Source organism: Panthera uncia, unplaced genomic scaffold (assembly GCF_023721935.1).
Source record: "Panthera uncia isolate 11264 unplaced genomic scaffold, Puncia_PCG_1.0 HiC_scaffold_513, whole genome shotgun sequence".
NCBI lineage: Eukaryota > Metazoa > Chordata > Mammalia > Carnivora > Felidae > Panthera > Panthera uncia.
In genome coordinates, this window is record NW_026059664.1 from 74 (window position 1) to 16076 (window position 16003).

Consider the following 16003-nt stretch of genomic DNA (forward strand, 5'->3'; position numbering starts at 1 on the left):
AAATTGAGAGAGAATCCCAAGTGGGCTCCACGCTGACACAGGGCTCAAACCCATGAACTGATATCATGACCCAAGCTGAAATCAAGAGTTGGATGTTCAAATGACTGAGTGCCCTTTTTGCTTTGTTTTTAATTGAAAATTTCAGACACATTAAAGTAGAATTAGTATGGTGATCCCCTGCCCCACATCCATCACCCAGCTTCAGTCCCATCCACTCAGGGCTGTCTGATTTTATCTGTGCTGCCATGTGCATAGGTGATTTTGAAGCAAATATCAGGTACTGTATCATTTCATGCTTAAGTACGTTAGTGTGTATCTCTAAAAGATAAGGACTCCAAAACTAGTCATACTACCATCATCCCACCTAAAAAATTAACAGGAATTCCTTAGTATTGTCAAATATCCAGCCAGTGGTCAAATTTCTGGAATGCATTCCTTTTTTTTTTTTTTTTAAGTTTTCAAATCAAGATTTTTTTTTTAAGTCCACACAAATCCGTGTCTTTGATATCTAAGTCTCTTAGTCTGCAAATATTCTCCTGCCCTTTTTTCTCAGTTTATTTGTTGAGACTTACTTGAACAGGCTTCCTGGCTGCCTGGTGCCGAGTTGGCAGGGCAGGGGCAGGGAGGGCAATGGGAGTTTGTTGCAGTAACATAGGTGACGGAATGTGGCAAGGTCTGAGATGGAGGATGGGGCCAGGGTGGTGATAGTTAGCAGTGGGTTGGGGGCTGATGGAGCAGACTCTTCCAAGGAAGGCCAAGTAGGGGTTGGGTTTTGCAGAATGACTAGGAGTTTCCCAGTGGAGTGGGAGGAGGGGGCTTGAGTATCTGACTGTCCCTCTGGGTCTCCACTCTGGGCATGCTGACACAGAGTTCTGCCTCCTCCTTTTCTCTGACCTTGGGCCTTTCTCTGGTCTCTGCGTGTCCTCCCTCCCTCCCTCCTGTCTTTCCTTCTGTCCGTCCGTCCTTCCTCCCTCCCTTCCTCCTTCTTTCCCTTTCCTTCCTTCCTTCCTTCCTTCCTTCCTTCCTTCCTCTTTCTTTCCCCGGTTTATTAATTCATTCATTTATTATTTATTTATGTATTTATAATTTACATCCAAGTTAGTTAGCATATAGTGCAATAATGATTTCAGGGAGTAGAGTCCAGTGACTCATCCCCTACATATAACAACCAGTGCTCATCCCAACAAGTGTTCTCCTTAATGCCCCTTGCCCATTTAGCACATGCCTCCATCCACAAGCCCTCCAGCAACCCTCAGTTTGTTTTCTATATTTAAGAGTATCTTATGTTAGGGGCACCTTGGTGGCTCAGTTGGTTGAGCATCTGACTTCAGCTCAGGTCATAATCTCATGGTTTGTGAGTTCGAGCCCCGCGTCAGGCTCTGTGCTGACAGCTCAGAGCCTGGAGCCTGCTTTGGATTCTGTGTCTCCCTCTCTTTCTGTCCCTCCCCTGCTCATGCTCTATCTTTTTCACTCTCTCAAAAATAAGTAAACATTAAAAAACAAAAACAAAATAAGAGTCTCTTATGTTTTGTTCCCTTTCCCTGTTTTTATATTATTTTTGCTTCCCTCATGTTCATCTGTTTTGTATCTTAAATTCCACATATGAGTGAAGTCATATGATATTTGTCTTTCTCTAATTTCATTTAGCATAATACCCTCTAGTTCCACCCATGTAGTTGCAAATGGCAAGATTTCATTCTTTTTGATTGCCGAGTAATACTCCATTGTGTGTGTGTGTGTGTGTGTGTGTGTGTGTGTGTGCACACCACATTTTCTTTATCCATTCATCCATCGATGGACATGTGGGCTCTTTCCATACTTTGGCCATTGTCAGCAGCACTATATAAACATGGGGGTGCATGTGTCCCCTCGAAACAGCATACCTGTATCCCTTGGATAAATACCTAGTAGTGCAATTGCTGGGTCGTAGGGTAGTTCTATTAATTTTTTGAGGAACCTCCACGCTGTTTTCCAGAGTGGCTGCACCGGTTTGCATTCCCACCAGCAATTCAAAAGGGTTCTTCTTTCTCTACATCCTCGCCAATATCTGTTGTTGCCTGAGTTGTTAATGTGAGCCATTCTGACAGGTGTGAGGTGTATCTCATTGTGGTTTTGATTTGTATTTCCCTGATGATGAGCCTTCTTTCTAGGAAAGTACCACTGCCCAGTGCTATTCACCGTGTTCACCAACAACACCCACATCGTAGCTGTCAAGACCACAGGCAATGTCTATACCTATGAGGTGGGTTCTTGGGAACTGTATCCCATGCAGGCTCTTTGGGTGTATGTTCCAGGGAAACCCTGGGCTGGCGTTAAGGTTGCACTGGGTGCAGTGGGCACAGCCTGTCCCCGTGGAGCCTACATTCTGAGAGCCGTCAGCGCAGACAGGAAGAGGTGTGCCCTTCCTGCAGCCTCCAGACCTGAAACCTGGCCAGTTCTTTTGTACCCCAGGGGTCCTGCCCACCATCTTCATCTTCACTGACCGGGCCCTGGAAGGGAACCTGTGCTCTTGAGGGCAGGCCTGGGGCTGAGGGGAGCATGGAGCCCCCCTCCACCGCGTCCTGGTGGAGTCCCCAGGAGGAGCAGATGCAGGCTGGTGGGCAAGTGTGAGGGTGAGGAGGCCCTGATTTCCATACCTGTCCTCCTGCTCTGGGTATGCCAGCACAGGGTACAGAGCAGGGTGTGGGCCCCATGTTGCAGGGAAACCCTCCCTGAGATGTTATCAGACCTGTCACCAGCTGTTGGCAGGGTCCTGGTGGCCAGTGCCACCCTAGGGGCTCCAGGGGTCACTTTTGCCCAAAGAGTGCACAGATTTGGTGGAAGGGCTTTGATAGAGATGCATGGCTGGTCTTGTTGAGTCTGCTTATTGACATAAGATGTGTATCATGAGAGTGTCCTTTGGTGAGCTTTGCTCAAATGGCTGAATTTGAATCTTTCAGGCTCATCAAGCTCCGCCCTCAGTGGTGGGGCCACTGCTGTGAGCCCTTGGTGGGTCCCGTCTTTTTCCTCACCTCTGAGATGGCGCTGTCATCTGGGTGGGCTCCAGACTCCTGGTGCCAACATTGGGGCCAGCACTGTAACAGTGGGCTCTCTCTTGGCTGTAGGCAGTGGAGCAACTAAATATCAAGGCCAAGAACTTCCGAGACCTGCTGACAGATGAGCCCTTCTCTCGGCAGGACATCATCACCCTCCAGGTGGGTGTCCCCTTCCCACTGCTGTTCCCAGGAGGGACCGTGGCACTCCTCTGCCAATTCCACCTCTCCACCCAGGCTCTGTGACCTGCCTGCTGTTTCCCAGCTGCCCTCAGCTCCTGGCAGCGCCCCTGCTCTCTGTCAGCCTGGGCCTTCACGAGGCTGCTTCACATCTCTTCTTCCAGTGCCTGCCCTTGCTACGTCAAGGCCGCTCCTCTCTGCCCCAGAGCCATCTCCGTATCCAAGTGGGAGAGGATGGGCTGGCGTGTGCTCTACCCCAGTGGTGAGCGTAGGGCTAGGGCGTGCTTCTGAGTGTCAGAGAGTGGGTTCCTGAAAGACCTGGACTTAGAAACCAGGGGTGGCCTTTGTGGACCCCTCCCGTCCAGGGCTTATCCTGTCCTCATCGGAGGTCCGTGCACATTCTCTCCCACAGTGTGGGCTTGCTGTCACTAGGACCTGAGGCACCACGGGGTCTGTGGCAGCCGGCCGAAGGGAGCATGGGGTGTGGCATGTGGGAGGCTAAGATGGGTGCCCCATTCTGCCTGCATCCCCTCCACGAAACTCCATCCGTCCCATGGCTGCCTGATGCGAGACATGCTCATCTTCCGTGTGCTAGGGAGAAGGGGACACAGTTTGGAGAGCAGCTAGCCATTTGTATCACTATCCCCACCCAACCCGTGCTCCTGGCCGTGCTCAGGCAGAGCCCTCCCCTGACCCCTGACACCCACCCTCCATTCCCTGCTCGACACCCCAGATCTCTGTGCTGCCACTGGCCTCTCCTTCCCAACCCCAGCACTCAGGCCACCTGCCCATCCCTTGCTGCCTGGCTCACTGTGCTGTGTGTGTTCTTTTTGCTGCAGGACCCCACCAATTTGGACAAATTCAATGTCTCCAACTTCTTTCATGTGAAGAATAACATAAAAATAACAGATCCTGGTAGGTGCAATGGCAGCTGGTCTGCGTGCCAGGGGTTTGGGTGCCAGTGCTTTCTGGGTAATTTACCTCGCCTTCCTGAGGGCTGGAGCATCCAGGAGTCTTGCTCAAGCCTAGACTGGCTACTCTTAGCTTCTGTGCTGAAGTTGGCAGGACCTTGTTGGCCCATGCCTGCCCACAGGGGGCCTGTTGTGGGCGTCCCAGCTGGGGCCAGTATCCTTGGTGCCCACCGCCTCATGCCATGGAGGCCTGGCTGCCGCCTCTTCCCCACTCAATACCCAGCTCCAAGGCCCTTCTAGGCCGCTTGCTCTCCCAGGTCCTCCACTCGCTTCTTAGAAATTGGCTCTGTTCTCATTGTGGGAATAGGTAGTCAGTGAGGGGTGGTAACTGTGGCCTCTGTTCAGCTAGTTGGTTGCTGCCCCCAGTGTCATTTGGTGCAGGGCTGTGTATGAGCCACTGGGGCCAGGTCACGGCTGGGGACAGACCAGAGCCGACTGTGGAGAACACTGTGGGCGGGTTGACTTGTACCCTTGTGAGCCGTTTCCTCGCTCTCTCTCCCTCTGCACACCCTTTTCTTCATCATAGCTACCAGGAAAGCATCACTGTGATGGAGGTTCAGGTTACCCAGCCTAAGTCCTAGCCTGGGCTTCCACTATTACAGCGGGCTCTGGCCTCCTGTCCCTGTCGTGCACATCTGGGGACATTGCTGGGGGCTTGGCTGATCAGGGCCACTGTGCTGTTTTATAGATGAAGAAAAGGCCAAACAGGACCCATCTTATTATTTGAAAAATACAAACGCTGAGACCCGAGAGACGCTGCAGGAGCTCTACAAAGAGTTCAAAGGGGACGAGGTTCTGGCTGCCACCATGAAAGTCCCAGAGAAGAAGAAAGTGGACAAGCTGAATGCTGTGAGTAGGCAGAGGGCCACACAGCTGCCAGCTCAGCCAGCCTGCCCAGCTCAGCCCCTCAGAGGTCTTGGTGAAGGGACTCATGGAGGCCCTGGGATACACTTGGAGGGGGGTGGCCAGGACCCCTCAGAGCCCACGTGCCCCTTGGAGGCCCATAGGTGGGCTGCATTGAAAATGGGCCTCAGGAGGCTGGGGATGGCAGGTGGGGTGCTGGAGGCCACACATGGCCTGTTCGGGCAGGGCTATGGGGGATGAGGAGGATAGAGGGGGCTCTGAGGCTACATCCTTAAAGAATTATCCAGAAAAATTTGCAAAAGTAAGAAAAGAAAGGTTGTGGTTAATAATCCCATTCCTCTAAAACAGCAGCACTTAGTATTTTGATTTATTTTCTTCTAATGGGGAGAAATCTTTTTTTTCCCACTGTCTTAGATAAAAATAAAACCTATTGGGGTTTATTTTTTCCTGATTAAAAAGGCAGTGTGTTTACTGTGAAAAGTGGAAACATTTGCAAAAGAACTAGAGTCCCTGGTACTGTGAATACCAGAGGTGACCAGTTTCTACTTACTTCCAGGGTTTCAGTTTACACGAGAGCCTTGGCCAGCTCAGCCTCAGCCTCTTGCACAGGCGGGGCCCTGTGTTGCGGGCACACTGGCTTGGTCCCCTCAGTCCGTGAGCTCTTAGAGGGCCCGGCCCCCAGGAGGTCCCTGCTGGGCTCTGTGGGTGGCGGCCGTGGACAGTTTCTTGGAGGAAGGGCACCAAGCAGGGCCTGAGCAGTGGGGCCCCGGCCTCTCAGGGCACCACTAATGCACCCATGTGGTTTCCTCTCCAGGCGCACTATTCCACCGGCAAGGTCAGCGCCTCCTTCACCTCCACTGCCATGGTTCCAGAGACTACGCATGAAGCAGGTAGCTGCCTTTGCACCTTCATCTCCAGCAGTGCTGCTTAACAGCATCCAAGGGCAGGGCGCCCCCTTGAGCATCACTCTATCGTGCCTGGCCTTCATGGGTGCTTAGGCAACTCAGGCATGGTCAGGCAGCCATGGGCCCTTTTGGAAAGTATGTTTGTCTGGGATGGCAGAGGCTGCAGGGGGGGCCAGGCCGGGAGTAGAAGGTCCTCTCTCCACCTGCCGGGGCTGCCCTGCCTTGGGCTCCAGCCCACGTCCCACCTTGGCACTGTCCCCACGCCCCTTCCTCTTGTGTTCTCAGCCTGCCAAGTCCCCACCATCGCCTTTGCCCCTCCTAGCCTGCTGTGTCCAGGCTTTTCTAGGTACCTCCTTAACCTTGGAGCCCTTCCTCATCCCTCTACCTGTATACTCACCCTGTCCTGCCACTGTGGCCCCTGTGAGCCTATGCTCAGCCCAGGAAGACCCTTGGGCTCTCCCCAAAGCTGGGGCTGCGTCCCCGGCCCTAGAGTCTGGTGTGGGGTGGGCTTGCCCGAGATGGAGGGCATCACAGAGCTCTGGCCTCGGTTTGCAGCTGCCATCGATGAGGATGTGCTGCGCTACCAGTTTGTGAAGAAGAAGGGCTATGTGCGGCTGCACACCAACAAGGGCGACCTCAATCTGGAGCTGCACTGCGACATGGTAGGTGGCCACCATCCCCTCCACCTAACTCCAGGCCCTTGCCAGGGTCTTAAATACATAGCTGCACTTGGCACATGCTTGTGGTACAAAATTCCACTTGGTCTCCAGAAAGTATGGCCCCCACCTCCCTTTCTGTTAGGGACCCTGTTAGCGGTGCACTGCATTTCCTTGGTCCGTGCTCTGAGCAGTTGCGTGCACAACCTTCACACGAAAGGGGTCAGGCTCCACACACACACCCCTGCCCCCGACTTGTTCAAGTGTCTCTCCACGACCCTGGCTTAGGGTCACGGCAGATACAAGTGTCTTGTCATTTAGCTTCACGGGTCCTTCTTTACCATGTCTGGGCTGGGCAGCAGACCATTGCCCCTGCACAGTAAGGGCCCTGGGTGGCAGTTGTGATCTTTGCATCAGTTGCTCCTTGCCTCACAGAAGTATCTGGGCTATTTTGTAGACACCAAAAACCTGTGAAAACTTCATCAAACTCTGCAAGAAGCAGTATTACAACGGCACCATCTTCCACAGATCCATCAGGAACTTTGTGGTGAGTGACAAGAGTCAGCACTGGCCAAAGACTTGCTCCACTGTAGGGGCCCTGTGACTCCTGGCCAGTGTGAGTCCTGCAGGTGACTCCTGGGAGTCATTCCTATGAGCCCCTTTTTTTCAGGGCAGGGAGCCTGCAGGCTGACCCCTAAGAGTCCCCAGCCTGGCCACACTAGGCTTGTGCAGAGAAGTGGCCTGGGAGGGCCTTGTCCTCACCCAGAACTCCCTTGAGCCCCCCTGGCAGGTGGGGAGTTCATTCAGCCAGTGGTGGTGGGCGGTGGCAGGAGGGCCAGGCAGGGCCTCGGGCTCAAGGGGTACAGCTTGCTGACTGGCTTCTTGTCTTCTCACAGATCCAGGGGGGAGACCCCACTGGCACAGGCACAGGTAGGTACTAGTATGGGGGCCACCCTGGCAGCTTTGGCTGTTTCATAGGCCGCGAGGGGGTAGGTGGGTGCAGGCTGTGCTGAGAGCTCCAGATGTGGAATCTGACAGACCAGCCACCAACCTGCTGTGTGACCTCAGGCACATCCCTCAGTTTTCTCATTTTGAGATAGTTGTAAGGCCTGGTTAGAGGATGAAAAGCAACATGTTGCCTTCTTGCTGCCTCTTGAACCCTTCAGCCTGTTGGCTCCTTGGGCCCAGGCCACTCCCTCACCCCACGTGGTGTGAGCAGTAATAACCTGTGGTTTTCACCTTCTACTCCTTGTACCAGGGGCCTGGCCCCATGTAGGGGCTCTGAAGGACCTGGGGGCTGGGAGGACTCCATGGGGAGATAGTGATGAGGGTCCCTCGGGGCCAGGGCTGCCCTCTGAGGTACTTGGCAGTGCCCCTTGGGACTCAACACACATTTCCAGAGCTGGGCTTCGTCCTTTGGGCTGCACTTGGCCTGGGACCCAGTCGTTCTTACTGCCAGTCATGCTGCTTTCTCTTCCAGGTGGGGAGTCGTACTGGGGAAAGCCCTTCAAAGATGAATTCCGGCCCAACCTCTCGCACACGGGCCGGGGTATCCTCAGCATGGCCAACTCGGGGCCCAACACCAACAAGTCTCAATTGTGAGTCAGCCGGCAGCTGTGGGTGGGTCCTCCCTCTCAGCTTTGCCCTAGAGAGCATACACTACCTGAATCCCACCCAGAAAGTGGGCAGCACTCCGGGGGGAGACTCACCACTCCCCCACCCCCCAGGTGTGTGTGCTTTGTATGTGCCCATGAAAGAATAGACATGGGTGGTTACACAGAGACCCAGAGCGGCTGTAGGAGGCAGATGCGGGTGTGGGTGTGGCTGGCCCGGGCTGTGGGGAGAGGGCATGGTGGGGGGCGGGGCCGGCTAGAACTTGTAATGCGTTTCTAGAAATGGGGAGACCCAGTGAGGGTGTGAGAATTCTGCCTGCAGCATTGAAGTGCTAGATGCTTGGGACACTCAGCCTGGTCCTAGTGGGTCAGCCAAGGGGGTGAGAATGAGCTGGAAGTAAAGACCTGGCCGCCCTGGTCTAGATGAAAAGGCGAGGGGTGAGGGCCCACCGGAAGTGAGTGTGGGAAGGGGAACAGCTAGACTCAACCTGGGAGGGACAGGGGTGGGGGATGTCTGTGGGGCAGCGGCAAGACAGTTTTCCGGAGGAGCCTTGCACAATGGGGCTGGCAGGGCAGGGGAGATCGGTCTGTGCAATGTGGGGGCTGATGATGGTGGCATCGAGCGGGGCAGGAGTGGTGGCTTTCCTGGACGTTTGATGGGATTCCCCCGCAGAGCCGTGCAGCTGGGTAGAATGGGGGTGCCCAGCCAGGCAGGGTTTCGCTTGGCCTCAATCATTCCCTCTCTTGGGAGCTGGAGGAGTTCACTGAGTTTCATTATTTCTGATTTTTAAAAGTCTTTAGTCTCTGCTTGTTCTTTGTCAACTCTTTCCTCTTTGCTCACTTTTTATGAGGAAGTTTGTGTGTGCATATGTATATATAATCTGGAATTAGGCCCTGATTTTCACAAGGATGTAACACATGCCTGGGAGGGGGTGGGGAAAGGAGCCGGGCCTCTCCCAGAACACCTGCTGGAGGAGCGCCTTCTCTGTAGGAAGCACTCAGCAGGAGGGCCCTGGCTTAGGATGTAAAGGATTTATGGAAAATCACCTGGAATGAGTCACCTAAGCTAGGGGACCATCAGGATACAAAAGGGGCCTCCCTTGAGAGAGGACACCCTGGGGCCCAGGCAGTCCCAGCACCCCCCTTCTCCACTGTGCCCATGGTGTCTGGGGCCAACCAGGCACACTTGACAGGGGCTCTGATGGGCACCCTCATATTAGAGGTGAGTCAATGGCAGTCAACTGGGTGGCTCAGTCCATTGAGTGTCCCAACTTCGGCTCAGGTCATGATCTCGAACTTACAGTTCGAGCCCGGCCTCAGGTTCTCTGCTCTCAGAACAGAGCCTGCTTCAGATCCTCTGCCCCACTTTCTCTCTGCCCCGCTTTCTCTCTGCCCCTCCCCTGTTCTGTCTCTCAAAAAGTAACATTAAAACAAAATATTATCTGGGATCTTGTCAAATGGAAAATACCTGGGAAAAACATCTGGAATATCAATGACTAAAAAGCTCTTAAAAATACAGGGGCACGTGGGTGGCTCAGTCAGTTGAGCATCTGACTCTTGATTTCTGTTCAGGTCTTGATCCTCAGGGTCATGGGACCAAGAGCCCCGAGTTGGGCTCTGTACTGACAGTGTGGACCCTGCTTGGGATTCTCTCTCTCCCTCTCTCTGCCTCTCCCCAACTTGTGTGCGTGTGCATGCGCGTGATCTTTTTCGCAAAAATAATCATTAAAAAAAAAAGACTTTTTGAGAGAGAGCATGCATAAGCAGGGGAGGGGCAGAGAGGGAGAGAGACAGAGTATCCAAAGTGGGCTCTGTGCTGACAGCAGACAGCCCAGTGTGGGGCTCGAACTCACAAACCACGAGATCATGACCGGAGCCAAAGTTGGACGCTTAACCAATGGAGCCACCCAGGTGCCCTGATTTTATTTTTTTCTCAAGCTGTACACCCAGTGTGGGGCTTGAACTTAAAACCCCAAAATCAAGAGTGCATGCTTCACCGATTGAGCCTGCCACACACCCCAGATTTTAAGATCATTTTATCTATAGCAGACTATGGGGGTTCTAATTGGAGTGATGTGATGTTGATAGTTTGGAAGGATAGATGTATGACCTCTTCCATTTATGAATGTGTCTTGACATTCCGTGAGGCTGTATTTTATATCTTTTAATGTGGCTTTATAGTTTCCTTCACCTGGGCTCCCTGCCTTCCTGGATAAGCCTGTTCATTAAGGATTTTATGACTTGTGATATTTTTGTAATGAGAATTCTTTTCCAATTCTGTTGCGCATGTGGAGAAAGCCTATTTTATTTATTTATTTATTTACATTTATTTATTTATTTTTGAGAGAGAGAGACAGAGCACAAGCAGGGGATGGGCAGAGAGAGAAGGAGACACAGAATCCGAAACAGGCTCCAGGCTCCGAGCTGTCAGCATAGAGCCCGACACGGGGCTCGAACTCACAAACCATGAGATCATGACCTGAGCTGAAGTCGGATGCTCAACTGACTGAGCCACCCAGGCGCCCCGAGAAAGTCTATTTTATATCTAGCTACTTTATCAAATTCTCTTATAACTCAGATAGTTTTTGTTAAGAGTGTCTTGGGTTTTCTAGATACTCACGTTTATCAGCACAAGGTGGTGTTCTGTCTTCTCTTCTAGTGTGAACACCAGTCATTTCATAGGCCTGTAAGGAGAGGAGTGGGCGTAACATGCTGTTTTGCCATCTGATCAAATTTGTTTTGGGGCCTACTTTTTTGGAGAGACTGTGGCATTTCCAGATGTTTTTCTCTTAGCATCTGTTACTATGGTCCTATGGCTTTCCTTTCCTCCTGGAATTTGTGGATGTAGCCTCTGGGCTGACCAGCCTTGCTGTCTGTCAGTCCTTTGTTCTGGAGTAAACCCGGTCTGGTCCTTGCTGTGCAATGATGGTCCGACGACCACTGTTTTAGACCATGTGCCACTATCTTCTGGAGCCAGGTGTGGCTTGTCAGAACTGGTTTGGTGGGACCAGAGTCTGAGAGGGTGCAGCCTGCACAGTGAGCCTGCCCTCACTTTATAGCCTGGGGTGGTTAAACTTAGATTGGAGTCAGCTGCTTGTTCAGTTAGCTTGTCAAGGACAGCTTTTGCAGATCATTCACTCTAATTCCTTAGATTCCACTCCGTGGGCCAACTGACCCACGTTTCTGTTTTGCCAGAATGTAACTGGTCCATGTCTAGATTTCCAAACTTGCTTCCATGGCATCTCTTTTCCTGTTGCTCACCGTATCTCCTTTCCCACTCTCCTTAATGGCTCACGAAAGGCTTCTCTGTTTTTACTTCATGTAAGTTCCCTCAGTTTCCATCTTTAATGGCTTCTTCCTGTTTCTCTTCTCTTTCTCTCCTTTCTTAGTCTCGCGTCTTACTCTCCACCCTGAAGACATTTGAGTCTGTATATGTTGACGGCACTTTCTTCTTAGGTCAAAGAACTAATTTGAGACTTTACTTCCTTTCTATTATATCTTTGCCCTTTCATTGTTTTTCTGTTTCCTTTTTTTTCTTTGGGACTATTTCATTCCCTTTTAAGGTTCCCCATGTGTGTTAGAAATGAGTGGTAGCGAGTGACCCACTTGGTGGCCAGAGTTAAGGTCTGCACAGTTGTGGGTTTTGACGTCTGTGGACACCTGCCCGCTGGCCTTGTCATCGGGTCAGACAAGGGGCCCTCGGGGTGGGCCCCGAGGGAGTGCTGTCCCTGGAGGAATGTGCTTCAGCCTTCCGTCCCTGCCAGCTGTGTGTGCGTGTGTGCGTGTGTGCATCCTGTGGGTTGTCGGGGATGTGGGTGGCATCGCACCGTGTCCCAGCAGGCTACCCGGCCTGCACCGCTTCGAGGGGTGTGGCCTCATGCCCTTGTGCACCAGGATCCGCCCCAGAATGCTTTTGCCTCCATCTCTTGTTAAACATCTCCTTCCATCCTTTAACTTGGAGCTTTCCAGATCCTTGAAGTCTTGGGGCTGTCTTTCTAACAGCACATGCTAGAGTGGGGACTATTTTACCTCAGCCTGACAGTCATAAGTGCATACCTAACTTTCCAGACGGTGTCTGGATTGCTTTCTGTTACCTTCATTTGTGCTTTCTAGTCACCCTTTTAAAAAATATTTTTCGGAGCACCTGGGTGGCGGCTAGTCGGTTAAGCGGCCGACTTTAGCTCAGGTCATGATTTCGTGGTCCGTGAGTTCGAGCCCCGCGTCGGGCTCTGTGCTGACAGCTCAGAGCCTGGAACCTGTTTCAGATTCTGTGTCTCCCTCTCTCTGACCCTCGCCCGTTCATGCTCTCTGTCTCAAAAATAAATGTTAAAAAAAATAAATAAAAAATATTTTTCATTTCTTTTCTCTTTCTCCTGATTTGGAAGTTACATGTGTCACTTAAGTAGATTTATTTAAAGTCTGTAGTTACTAGTTAGTTATCTCTGTCTCCCTCCCAGACAGATCCTTCCAGTCCTGGCCCCCCAGCTCTACCATCTCACATTAGTATATTTAGGCATTTAAATTTCACTCATTTTTATACCAAACTAGATGTAAAAATTTACTTGGTCAGTGTTTATGGGTATTTACCCATGTTCCTCAGTGTCTTTGCTCCCTTTCCTGCTCATGTCCTTTCTTCCAGTTCAGAGTCCCTGCTCCTTGAGCTGCTGTCACACTGGTGTGGGCTCTGGTGTCCAGTTTCCCCAGCCACTCACTCCCCCAGCAGCCTCTCCCTGCAGGCTTTGGGTGTCTGCCCGACAGGAGGTGGCAGTAGCTGGGTCTGGAGGCACAGCCTCTCCTGCTCTTTCCCAGGCAGCTGTGCCCTGGGCCTCTTCCTGGGGAGCCAGGGGTCCTGGTCCCCTGGACGGGCAGGGCATGAAGGCCACACACGCGAGTGAGCTCCAGCTTCCCAGAATAGCTCTTGAGGGACAAGGACGCCTGGTTTGTGCCCAGAAGCCATGACCCAAGTCAGGCTGGGTGGGGGAGCGTGCACGCTCGTCCTGATGCCCTCTCTTCCTTGCCCAGCTTTATCACCTTCCGCTCCTGCGCATACCTTGACAAGAAGCACACTATCTTCGGGCGGTAAGAGAAGCTGCTGCTGAGGTCTGGGGTGCGGGTGGGCTTCTTCCCCAGTGGGACCCTCTCACTGCCTTTCCCCCTCGCCTGGCTCCATGCTCATTTGCCCTCATCACCATCACTGCCACAGTCATGGCCATGCAGACCTGCTGGCTGAGAGGAGAGGAGCTCTTGCCCCCTTTGGCCGGCTGCCCTCCCTGAACTCACCCCCCTCAGGCTCTCCTCTGGATGGTTCCAGTTCTCAAGTCTGGTCCATGTTTGTTCTCTGTCCTCTTGTCTTGTGAAGGCCCAGATGGTATTTCCAGTTTCCTGGCTTCATGGTCTGTCACAATCCTCAGCTCAGCTGTCTGTAGCGCCAAAGGCACTAGCATAAAAGCAATGGGTGTGGCTACGTCCCAATAAAACTTTGAACAAGCCAGGTGGCCCACTGGCCCTGCTCTTAACCTCTCCCCTCGGCCCCTCCTCCCCGGGCCATGGCCCTCACCCCTATGGGACCTTCTCAGGCCCATCCTCTGCCCTTCTTCCTGGCATGCCACAGGGACTTGGCTTTTGGGGGTTCACTGCCTGCAGCACAGAGGTACCCCTGTCCCCCTGCCGCAGGGTTGTTGGGGGCTTTGACACACTGACAGCCATGGAGAATGTGGAGAGTGACCCCAAAACTGACCGCCCTAAGGTATGTACTAGAGTAGAGGGACCGCTGCTCAGGCCTGGCATCAGGCAGGTGGCTTAGGAGGGGCCTGCTGCCTTCTGCCGGCCCCTCATTTGCCTCCCTCTGCTGCTAGGAAGAGATCCGCGTTGACTCCACCACGGTGTTTGTGGACCCCTACGAGGAGGCCGACGCTCAGGTGAGGGGGCCTCAGCCACCAGGTGGGCAGGGCTTCTGGGGAACTTGCCCAGCCTGAGGAGCTCCGGGCCAGCTGTTGTCCTGTTCCCTCACAGATTGCTGAGGAGCGGAAGAAGACGCAGCTCGAGGAGGTGGCCCCAGAAAGCACAGTGAAAACAAGCCAGCCCAAGCCGGGGAGCCAGGGCCCCCAGACGTACCGCCAGGGGGTGGGCAAGTACATCAATCCAGCAGCCACGTGAGTGGAGCGAGGGCTGTTGTCCCGTTTTGCATGGTGCTCTCCAAGCTTACCAGTGCCCATGGGTCAGAACCCACCAGTGGTGAGGACGAGCAGGGGCCATGGGGGCCACTGCGCAGGCTGGGGATTGAGGACTTGGGGCTGGGGGTACATGGCTGTGTGACATCACGCTGAGGGGAGCTGTGGGAGGGTGTGGGCCCCCAGCTCCAGGAATTGGTACACAGCAGCTAGAGTGGTTCTTCTCTTTCTAGGAAACGTGTATCAGAGGAAGAGCCGTCAACCAGTGCAGCTGTCCCTGTAGCCAAGAAAAAACCCAGCCGAGGTTTTGGGGACTTCAGCTCATGGTAGCAGCAGGTCTGTCACTCTGGATCCCCATAGGGACTCAGGGCTGGGGACCTGTATCCACACCACAGAGTTTTCTGTCCTCCTGACTACAGCTCACTAGAGCTCTTGCTTGTTCCCCTTTCCTGGCCCCTGGGCCTTCCCAACCTTCACTTGGTACAGTGGCCTGGCCCTGTTTCCAGGCCTGAGCCTACCTAGAACCCTCGACCTGGACCACCAGGCGTGGGCTGTGGCCCTTAGACCAGCCTGCAGCACGGGTCTGGGACAGGGAGGAACGCTGTGTCCTGACTCTGGCCTTCCTCCCTTCCCCACCCCACTTCAGTCATTTTGTCTGAGACTGTTTACTCAGTGTTATCACCTGGGACCTGGTTAGAAACAGAGTCTCAGACTTCGGATCTTCTGACCGGGAGACTCTGGGGGCAGGGTTCAGATCCAAACCTTGGGGGGGCTCCTGCTGCCGGTGGCTTGATGATGCTAGACAGAGCCTTGACATCAGTTTCTTTTTCTTTTTTTTTTAACGTTTATTTATTTTTGAGACAGAGACAGAGCATGAACAGGGGAGGGGCAGAGAGAGGGGGAGACACAGAATCTGAAATGGGCACCAGGCTCTGAGCTGTAGGCACAGAGCCCGACGCGGGGCTCGAACTCACAGACCGTGAGATCATGACCTGAGCCGAAGTCGGGCGCTTAACCGACTGAGCCACCCAGGCGCCCTGTTGACATCAGTTTCTAAAACCTCTTCTGCTGCCTTATACCTGGGCTTACTGAGGCCCACCCAACAAGGACCATGGGTGGTTACAGCTATGTTCCCCCGAGGGCCACACCCAGGACTGCCCACCTCTCCAGCTCAGGACAGGACCAGGACCACACATGGGAGAAGTCAGCCAGCTCCTGCTGTTACCAATGGATGTGCCAAAGGCCTCAGAGAGCTGGTGTGCCCCCTGGCCCCCTGCCTCCCCACATGCTCACTTGACCCCCAGCCCTAGCACCAGAGCTTCTAGGCCAGCCTCACCAGCGTTTCCAGACTTAAAAATCCCTTAACTCTATTTTTCTATAAATGTCTTTTAAAAAACATACTTGCTTGCCTGCCCACCCTTTTTTTTTTCATTCCGTAGCCTGTGCCAGCCTGGTTTCCATGCTCCTGACCTTGACACGGCTACCTCGGCCTTCCCAAAGTGCCTCTGCAGAAGGGTGGGGACAGCTGCCGCCTCCCACTGTCTGTCTCCTTTGGCCCCAAGGCTGTCCACTCCTCACACCCACTCCTAAGGCCTGTGGTCTAAAGGTCAGC

General features: G+C 53.3%; 1 protein-coding gene across 1 annotated transcript; it reads left to right on the forward strand.

Moving 5' to 3' along the window:
* Positions 1 to 2138: 2138 nt before the first annotated feature.
* Positions 2139 to 15789, forward strand: LOC125918171 (RING-type E3 ubiquitin-protein ligase PPIL2; the record flags this gene model as incomplete). The annotated part of the gene is made up of 14 exons (XM_049624205.1): positions 2139 to 2242; positions 3105 to 3194; positions 4052 to 4127; positions 4872 to 5032; positions 5862 to 5937; positions 6508 to 6614; positions 7066 to 7155; positions 7505 to 7538; positions 8089 to 8206; positions 13244 to 13300; positions 13895 to 13967; positions 14077 to 14139; positions 14234 to 14373; positions 14625 to 15789. Coding segments are annotated over 14 exons (1286 nt in total), but the record flags the coding sequence as incomplete, so codon positions are not given.
* Between the last annotated feature and the right edge of the window lie 214 nt (positions 15790 to 16003).